The 9,493-nt window shown below is 42.0% G+C and overlaps 2 protein-coding genes across 2 annotated transcripts; both read left to right on the top strand.

Moving 5' to 3' along the window:
* The first annotated feature begins 234 nt into the window (after positions 1 to 234).
* On the top strand, positions 235 to 4,783 carry ppan (peter pan homolog). The gene is made up of 12 exons (XM_029625582.2): positions 235 to 386; positions 653 to 823; positions 1,026 to 1,127; positions 1,608 to 1,658; positions 1,844 to 2,014; positions 2,209 to 2,285; positions 2,509 to 2,616; positions 2,858 to 2,981; positions 3,300 to 3,378; positions 3,573 to 3,702; positions 3,785 to 3,945; positions 4,062 to 4,783. The coding sequence occupies exons 1-12, from the start codon at positions 372 to 374 to the stop codon at positions 4,508 to 4,510; spliced, it is 1,638 nt and encodes a 545-aa protein (XP_029481442.1). The 5' UTR covers positions 235 to 371; the 3' UTR covers positions 4,511 to 4,783.
* Positions 4,784 to 4,879: 96 nt separating this feature from the next.
* On the top strand, positions 4,880 to 8,565 carry LOC115104252 (P2Y purinoceptor 11-like). Its single transcript, XM_029625583.2, has 2 exons — positions 4,880 to 5,118; positions 5,701 to 8,565. The coding sequence occupies exon 2, from the start codon at positions 5,792 to 5,794 to the stop codon at positions 6,731 to 6,733; it is 942 nt and encodes a 313-aa protein (XP_029481443.1). The 5' UTR covers positions 4,880 to 5,118; positions 5,701 to 5,791; the 3' UTR covers positions 6,734 to 8,565.
* The last annotated feature ends 928 nt before the right edge of the window (positions 8,566 to 9,493 follow it).

Raw genomic sequence — 9,493 nt, 5'->3', positions numbered from 1 at the left:
TAACTGAGTAATTACAATTAACTACGACACCTGTTACATGTAATTACACTGTAATAAGAACCCCTTAAAATGAAGTTTTACCTTTTAGACTTCATATTGCAAATGTTCTTTAAATTCCTCTAGCAACACCAGGTTGGTTGCCAAATACACATGCTGGAAGGTGAGAACAAAAATTTGGTTGGGCATTTGAATAAGACGAACGTTTTTCAATGTGACACCGCGCCGGCGCAGTGAGATCCACGTGGTTGAAAAGCAGTATCTGATTGAAATGGAGGACACGGAGAGGCATAGCGGAATATGCTAGATTTTTACATAGCTAGGTTCATCAACGACGTTTTATAATAGTATTTTGTCAAACTTAAACTGCCAGTATGGGGAAGTCCAAGGTAAGCGGTTAAGTAGTTGTTGGCTAACGTTAGCTATAGTATCTAGTTATTGACACGATTCAGATTATTGTAATTATATTGGGGGTCGTCTTATCGGCATGTGGACGTGTAGCTAGGTGGATAAAATGATGTTTTTATGAGAATATCTGAACAATGATTAAAATATTTGTAACTGATTACATCCACAACGGCTACAGTACCGGCGTTAGCTTGTAACGTAGAAAAGTATCTTGGCCAGCAAAACTAACGTGTTAATTCAATTTCAGACCAAAAACCAGAAGAAGTCACGTTTGAGTGCGAACCATGTGGCGGAAGAGGTGTTCGGTGCGGTCCCTCACTCCTTCGTGTTTCACCGTGGCCAAGTCGGCAAGAATGTCGGTCAGCTAGTTGAGGACATGCGGCGGGTCATGGAGCCCTTCACTGCAGAATCCCTTAAGGTCCGTTTGTTCATGTCATGAAACGCTAAACTAGTATTTATAACTGACTTGAATCAGAGTGAAGTTACTGCAATCCAGATTTTGTTACTTAATATATTTTTTGAATTTATGAAACGAATCATAATTCTGTGATCTTGCACTGCTCTGAGCCTGTACATGTGCTCATAATGGATTTGATGGCTTGCCTACGTGTGATTGACAGGTGAGGAAGAAGAATGTGCTGAAGGACTTTGTGGCTGTAGCAGGGCCACTGGGAGTGACACACTTCATGATCTTCACCAAGACTCCCAGTAGTGTCAACATGGTAAATAAGTCTGTCAACTCCAAGGGTATATTAATCTCTGAAACCGTTTGACTGTTTAAGAACCAAACTAAACTGGGAGGGACATACTTGAATTTGTCCAGTAGAAACTCGTTTTTTTGTCTTGAGGGGTACTTTTTATTTTTTTATGTTTGGAGTAAACTTTATTTTGCAACAGAATCGGCGTAATGAATACACTCATGTTGCTTTACTGTACTATGAGGGGCTTTAACAGTAGACACAGTCCCTATTTTTACAGCTGCTCTCTAAACCCTTGGCCTTTCAAAGGGAATGTCTTTATGATTTATCACTATTGATACCTCCTTGGTTATCCAATTGCTGATGCAGATGATTGAGTTATGAGAATATCTGAATTCATGATTAAGATGTTTTATCACTGATGCATCAATATCTAGAGTTGTGCTGTTTACCAGCTCCTAATGGTAAATGAGTGGGTGTTTGAGATTTTTTTCTTTCTTCCAGAGGCTTGCTCGGCTGCCCAAAGGCCCTATGCTCCATTTCCGGGTGACCAAAGTGAGTACACAAACCCAAATGACTTACTGGGAGAAATGGGCTCAAAGGATGACAGATTTTGACGTGACTGTTTGGTGATATATGTTCAAAGTAAACGCACTGATGAGCCCCAATACTAGAAACAAGCAAATATGGGGTTTTGGGCTTCAATTGCTTTTCCTGAATATGGTCTTTCTCATTTTCAGTACTCCCTTATTAAAGATGTGGTCTCGTCACTGAAGAGGCACAGAATGCATGAACAGCAGTTCACACATCATGCACTGCTGGTCCTCAATAACTTTGGCTCGGAGGGCATGCATGTCAAACTTATGGCCACCATGTTCCAAAACATGTTCCCTTCCATCAATGTGCACAAGGTATGTCAAAGGCACCAGTACCTGGATTTTTGCTGGATTGAGGATTTGTGAAATATGATGATAGTATAGTCTTCTGATTATCTGTGACGATCACTCAAAAGTAAACGCTTTCTGATATCCCACAATCCTTTTATCCTTTATTATATTGACGAGAATTGGGTTAGTATGCATTTTAACAGGTTTGCTTCTTGTAGGTAGCCCTCAACGCCATAAAGAGATGTGTTTTGGTGAACTACGATCCAGTGTCTCAAGAAATTGAATTTCGCCATTAGTACGTATACAAGATGTTTTGTGCACTCATTTTAATTCAAGTGTGGCTTGGTTACTCTATAGGAAGACTGCTTGGGCTCAGAGGATGACACGTTGTGAATTGACTGTTTAGTGATGTATATTCAAAGTAAACGCACTGATGCGCCCATCATGCAGGATCCTGTAGCTGACTAAATGGTTCAGACCACACTCAACCATGTCCTTCTCCCTGTCCCCCTCTGCAGCAGCCTGAAAGTAGTCCCTGTGGGCATGAGTAGAGGAGTGAAGAAGCTGATGCAGGAAAAGTTCCCCAACATGAGCAAGTTTGAGGACATCAGTGAGCTGCTGATGAAGTAAGAGCCCTGGTTGTTGTAGTCCTATCAGACTGCAGAGTATCTCCTGCTGTACTTGATCTACCTGGTCTATCTGCATGTGTTTGGGTTCTCAGTATTGCTTTGATGAATTTGAGCTGTATCATAAAGTTATTTGGGTGATACTTCCTTGTTTATGTTGGCTGTGACGTGAGCGACCTACAAAGTAATTCTGATTTGGCCAGCTGTTATGTGTTCTCTTACCCTGCTAACTTTCTTTCAGAGGTGCTAATCTTTCAGAAAGTGAAGCAGAGCAAGATGGAGATCACAACATAACGGAACTGCCACAGATCTACTCCGGGCGTGGTAACATGGCGTCTCAACAGAGCGCTGTGAGACTGACTGAGGTGATTACCATGGTGACTTAATGGCTGATCTTAATGATATTACATTGTAACTAGCATTTCAATAGAATTGTCTACTCCTGTGCTGGCAGTGACTATAAATGCTAGGTTTATAGCATCAGTTTGTCTTGTCATTTTCTGTCCATGGGATGTACATGATGAAAAGATTTCTATGATTACCTGTGATATTTCACAAAAGTAAACGCTTACTGACACATCCTGACATTTATCACCATGGTGCCTTCAGCAGTTGATCCTACTGATGTGACATTGTAAGCAGTTCTGGTAGGTTTCTACAGCGTCAGTTTGTTTTCTCTTCAGATTGGCCCACGCATCACCATGCAGCTGGTGAAGATCGAGGAGGGAATGGGAGAGGGGAACATACTCTACCATGCAGTCAGTAAGTACACCTGTCAGTTTCCTGTTGATTTAGATGTCTATGGGATGAACATGATGAAAAGATAACAATGATTACCTGTGATATTTCAACAACATAAAAGTAAACGCTTACTGACACATCCACTGAGAATGGTTGTTTCTGTTGATTGGTCATGGTAAAATACTGATACAGGCCCTCAATGTATTTTCTGATAGTCGCCAAGACTGAGGAAGAGCTTCAGGAGATCCTGGTCCGAAAAGAGGCGCAGATGAAAGAAAAGCAGGAACGGAAGAAAAAACAAGAGCAGGATGTTGCCCAAAAGAAAGCGTTACGGGAGGAGAACAAGTGAGCGTTATAGCACATTGGAACTGCTATTCATTCTACCTGAGTTGGAGTGGAACAGTGATGTTTGTTTCTGTAATGGCAGGAAAAGAAGCATGGCAGGCATCAAGAGGAAGCGCCAGGAGGAGGAAGAGCATGACCCTGAAGTGGAGGATCCTGGGAACCAGGATAACAGGCCTCCGGTTGTTGAATCTGACGACGAGGCAGAGTACTACAGACAGGCTGTAGGGGAGGAGCCAGATGAAGGTAAGTACTCTTTCAGTACTGAACCAAGTCTCTATAGTTTGTTTTGTTGTACTATATTTTTGTGCTACTTTGACCGACAAAAGCACATTCTATATTGTTCTCCCTCCCCCATCTAGATATGTTCCCTGCAGCCAAGAGGAGGCAAAGGCCTGAAAGGCCCTCAGGAGGACCCTTCAAGAAGAGGAAACCGTTCTCTGGTGACGACAGAAAAAACAAATATGGTTCCAAGTCACCTCATAGGTCTGGTCCAGGAGGGAAACCCAGAGACCGAATGGAGGGTGACAGGAAAGAGGGAAAGAAATTTGGGGATGGGGGCAAATCTTTTGGAAAGATGTCACCTGGGGGCAAGAGGTTTGCAGGAAAGAAATTTGGGGATGGGGGCAAACAGTTGGGAGGGAAGAAATTTGGTGATAGGGATAAAAGATTTGGAGGAAAGTCTGAGCGGGGAAAGAAATTTGGGGGTGATGGGGGTTCTAAGTTTAAGGGCAAACCTCGTCCTGGTGGTTTCAAGAAGGGTCCGGGAGGGGCGAAGGGGGGCTTCAAACAGAGGAAGGGGAAGAGCTGAGCTTCATAACCCTTTGAACGCCTGGACTGATGCATGCTGAGCGCTCTACCCTGGTAGAACACCAGATGGCAGTATTGACTCACTATTGTGGTCTGCAGTTTCTGATCAACATGAACAGGAACGTATTCCTTCATGATAGGACTTCGTTATTGCTACAAGTCAGCTGGAGGACTGGATGAAAATGCAATGATGTAATTTTGTACCTTGTGAACATGTTTATATAAATGTTATAAGCGTTGGCAAATAAATTGCTGGATGCAAAGTACAGCTCAATTGTGTGTAGCCTTTTTTTCTTGGGGCTGGCTCGTGTCGTCTCTGCCACAGGCTTTCACCTCAAAGTGTGAGCGTTAACTGGAGCCGAGGCTGGTGAGCATGCGACTTGAGTTGTGACATTTTCATTTGGTACTGTGCTACAAATAGAACAAGGGGCATGCAGTGTTAGTCACACTTCTTGAAAATGCCTACGAAGGGGTTGATTTGTGAGGGTGGCGGAAGGTCAAAAAGGGAAGTGACTGCTTTAAACCTTTACATGTAACGAACCAATCATGGAAGTTCTACTGGTCTCTGTGAACATCTACCCCAGGAACTGTAGCCTTATCTGTCAATGAGTAAGTACTAATCTGGCTTTATTCTGAGGTCATTGCCGTCATACATTTAAATATCTGTAAAGTGTACATTTTGTACTTTTTATAATTGACCCGCCTGTTTTTGAGTACTGGTGCATACTTCAGGTTTTTGTGTCTGTTGAGTAGACAGACATCAAACGGTCTTGTGGATTTTCTTAAAGAGAAAATTATATTTAACATGTTTATGGCTCCGTGGGGTGTTTTGTACAGACATTCTGTTGGTTTAAGATTTACACCACCTTGGTCCATGGTACTTTAGATTATTATTTGCTATCCATTGCATAAATTAGTATGGAGAACTGCAGTGTGTTTTTATTTATTTTTGACCACAGATGTATATTTCTGATAAGACAACAGCTCTGAAGATATCTTAAACCTAATACTATCAATTTATTACATGTATTGTGACAATGATACTGATTGATTTTATGAACTGTTGTGACTGATGTATTGGCTGGCACAATGCAAAGTTCTTCTTAGGGGATCAGGATGAACTGCGTAAAAGAATGGTTCTCCACTTCAGAACAGAATATAATGAATATCTTTATCCTTTTTCTTCCACAGAGATTAACAAATACCACTTTTGGGAGCCAGTTTGCACAGCCTTTTCCCCTCCTATTTTCTAATCTCCCACAGAAATCAATACACAACAAACATGATGGATCACAACTCTTCTTGTCATGGTGACAAGTTCCAAGTGCAATTATTGCCTTCAGTGTACGGTGTTGAGTTCTGCGTGGCGTTGGTTGGTAACCTGTTTGCCCTGAGACTCCTGTCTACCAGGGATAGGAACAGCTGGCACACTGGTGTGGTGCTGTCCTGTAACCTGGCCATCAGTGACCTGCTCTATGTCCTCACCCTGCCCCTGCTCATAGTCTACTACATGCAGGACAAGAACTGGCTGTTTGGGGTGGCGGTCTGTAAGATAGAACGCTTCCTCTTCACCTGCAATCTATATGTTAGCATCTACTTCATCATGTGTATCAGTGTGAACCGCTATGTGGCCATTGTGTATCCCTTCTTCAGCCGGAACCATGTGAACCCCGCCAAAGCCAAGGCTGCTAGTGTCGCCATCTGGATCTTTGTGACCGCCATCTCCTCTCCTGTGTTGAAGTTTGCCTCCACATGTCCAGAGGGAAGCAACAAAACCTGTTGTGTATCCTACTCCTATTGCACCATCAGTGATGCAGTTGCATACACTCACTTGTTTTACAAATTCTTTCTGTCTGTGGTTGGGTGTTTTATTCCCTTCCTGGTCACATTTGCATCATACTGCGCAGTGTTGAGGGTGGTGTGGAGGAATGTGAATATAACCTCCCTGGAGAAACGGAAGGTGGCCCTGATGGTGTTTGCAGTGGTTGTGCTGTATGCCATTTCCTTTGTGCCTTATCACCTCCTCCAGAGCTACTATTTCTACCAGAAGGTTCACAAACGTGGCTCGGTCTGCGACTGGGTGTACAAGGCCTACCAAGTGTCCAAGGGACTGGCTACACTGAACATGTGCATCCATCCACTGCTCTACATGGCTGTGTTTGATAACATCAGAGTGGCCTGCTGTGGAAGGAGCTCAGCTGATATGGCAATGAATAATACATGAATTAAACAATGCTCTCTCTGGTCCTTGGAAGCTTACACTTATGGTGTTTCTGATAAGCAAGTGTTACACACAGTTGATGACTTATCTGTAAATAACTGCAGCTATATGCACTTCCTTCCAATGTTCTGATGGTCATGTTTCCTTTCATAAAGTCTAAACTATGCCCTCTTCTATATTCATTATTACAGTATCGGATAATAGAAATTGAACACGTAAAAAATAGCTATTTCAAATGTAGCTACATTTCTACATTGCTTACAGTTTTCACCTGATGAGCTTACAGAACAGGAGAAAAACGTGAACACCAAAAGCACAGGATAAAGTTAATATAACCGCCATTTTGTGCCCTAGGAGACGGTGGATGGAAAAGCGCGCTAGTTAGAAATGAAAAAGAGTCGCTGTAGCTATTGATAAAGAGGAACATCAAGACGATGCAGCTGCTTTAGAAGTGGGATGCACTGTTGAGCGTTACATCCCGAGGGGTTCGTGCTGGTTGTATGGAGATTGTGACAGCCGGATAAATGTCATCCCTCGAGAGGGCAAGAACAAGATGTATGTGAGGAGAAGTGCAGTATTATAAGGAGGGAACAAGTGAGGCAGAGGAGGTCTTAAGAGAGAGGAAGAAATAGAGTGAGCTTGAATCGGTTAAAATGGCGGGGGAAAGGGAGATGGTTTGTTAAATAAGAATGGTAGAGTGAGCTGTATGCAGGGTCGAAGACGGGAGGAGAAATAGAAGTGAATCAGAGCGAAGTATCGTAGGTGCAGTGGCGACCTGTCATTCAGACAAGTAGCCCCACCTGTTTAGTAAAACAAATATATACGTTTTGCATGTTATTTTGACATTTATGTGTCATATCAGTTTACATTTCAAACAAACATTTTGTTAGTAAAGTTAATAATTGTAAACTGGGTGGGTCGAGCCCTGAATGCTGATTGGCTCCTACTGGCGCAGCAGTCTATGGACAATGACCCCAAGCATACTTCCAAAGTTGTTGCAAAATGGCTTAAGGACAACAAAGTCAAGGTATTGGAGTGGCCATCACAAAGCCCTTACCTCAATCCTATAGAAAAGTTGTGGGCAGAACTGAAAAAGTGTGTGCGAGCGAGGAGGCCTATAAACCTGACTCAGTTACACCAGCTCTTTCAGGAGGAATGGGCCAAAATTCACCTAACTTATTGTGGGAAGGTTGTGGAAGGCTACCCGAAACGTTTGACCCAAGTTAAACAATTTAAAGGCAATGCTACCAAATACTAATGGAGTGTATGTGAACTTCTGACCCACTGGGAATGTGATGAAAAAAATCAAATTTGAATCGAATCATTCTCTCTACTATTATTCTGACATTTCACATTCTTAAAATAAAGTGGTGATCCTAACTGACCTAAAACAGGAAATTTTTACTAGGATTAAATGTCAGGAATTGTGAAAAACTGAGTTTAAATGTATTTGGCTAAGGTGTATGTAAACTTCCGACTTTAACTGTATGTATCAGACCGTATACCATGGGTATGACAAAACATTTATTTATACTGCTCTAATTACCACAGGGACTGTTTTCTAGCACTCTGCATTGCGTGGTGCAATAGAACAGCCCTTAGCCATGGTATGTTGGCCATATACCACACCACCCTTGGGCCTTATTTTCTTTTAAAAATCCCATGTGCATGTGCATAACTATAGATATGAAGTGATGAAAGTTGGACAGATGATCTCAATATGTGCAAGAAACACTTGGACGAACTTCAAAAAACTAATGTTAGGCTATTTTCTGATAATTGTGCCTTCTTTATGTGCCAGATGTTAAGACTACAAATAAATGGCCTACTTGCAAGATTGACTTGTTATTTCAATAGACATATGCTACTGACTAAAATCTGGGTTTAAAGTTGCAATTCAACTTTGCCATTGTTTGCTGAGCTAGATGCAGGTATCCTACGGCCCCTGAAAGGCCATCATCTAATTTCAGGGGAAAGTCCACAATGAAACTGACATTAAATATGGAGAATGATACCTACGCGATAGAGCTGTGACCATGATCACAATTGATAACTTCCAATTTAATTAACTAAACATGGCCATTAAGATTTGCATAATAACACAAGGCTACAACAAAAAATGCAGTTATATTAATTAAAGCCGTTTGCCAGCTCCAGGTAGGCTACACATGTGGCACAAATTGATTTGCAATGACTCCAATGATATCGTCATTTCAAAATATTTATTGTACTGTGTCAAATGGTAGGTCACAGTAGCCTAGAATGGCATAGAAATGAATAGCCTACTTGAGGGCCAACAGAGGCAAATGTAATCTATCATTCTCCACATTTAATGTCAGTTTCATAGTGGACTTTTTCCCCATAACTTCCATTTCAAATGTCACCTGACTTTTGGCAGGGTTTTGACAACAAGAAAAAGACTAAAAGTTCTCACGTGTAGAAAGCGATTTGTAGTACCCCTAGAAAGCGATGGTGGTTACGTACTATAATTTCTGCAGCCTTGTAAGGCAGGCATCAACATGGCCGAATGAGAGGCTGCCAGCGATTTATGGAAATCGCTTTCAACGGGTACAAACCTTTTTTTCTACGAATACAAATAGCTTTTTATGGGGTCATTGTCCTGTTGAAAAACAAATGATAAGTCCCCACTAAGCGCATACCAGATGGGTTGGCGTATCGCTGGAGAATGCTGTGGTAGCCATGCTGGTTAAGTGTGCCTTGAATTCTAAATAAATCACTGGCAGTGTCACCAGCAAAGCACCC

The sequence above is a fragment of the Oncorhynchus nerka genome, linkage group LG21, assembly GCF_034236695.1.
Source record: "Oncorhynchus nerka isolate Pitt River linkage group LG21, Oner_Uvic_2.0, whole genome shotgun sequence".
Taxonomy (NCBI): Eukaryota; Metazoa; Chordata; class Actinopteri; order Salmoniformes; family Salmonidae; genus Oncorhynchus; species Oncorhynchus nerka.
Note: the sequence above shows the minus strand (reverse complement) of the source record. Positions and strands in the feature narration are given on the sequence as shown.

Bases quoted from the DNA above. Each gene is read 5' to 3' on its own strand.
- ppan (XM_029625582.2), top strand. The intron at 824-1,025 runs GTCCGTTTGTTC...TGTGATTGACAG, and splicing joins TCACTGCAGAATCCCTTAAG to GTGAGGAAGAAGAATGTGCT. The intron at 3,379-3,572 runs GTAAGTACACCT...ATTTTCTGATAG, and splicing joins CATACTCTACCATGCAGTCA to TCGCCAAGACTGAGGAAGAG.
- LOC115104252 (XM_029625583.2), top strand. From the start codon at position 5,792: ATGATGGATCACAACTCTTCTTGTCATGGTGACAAGTTCCAAGTGCAA.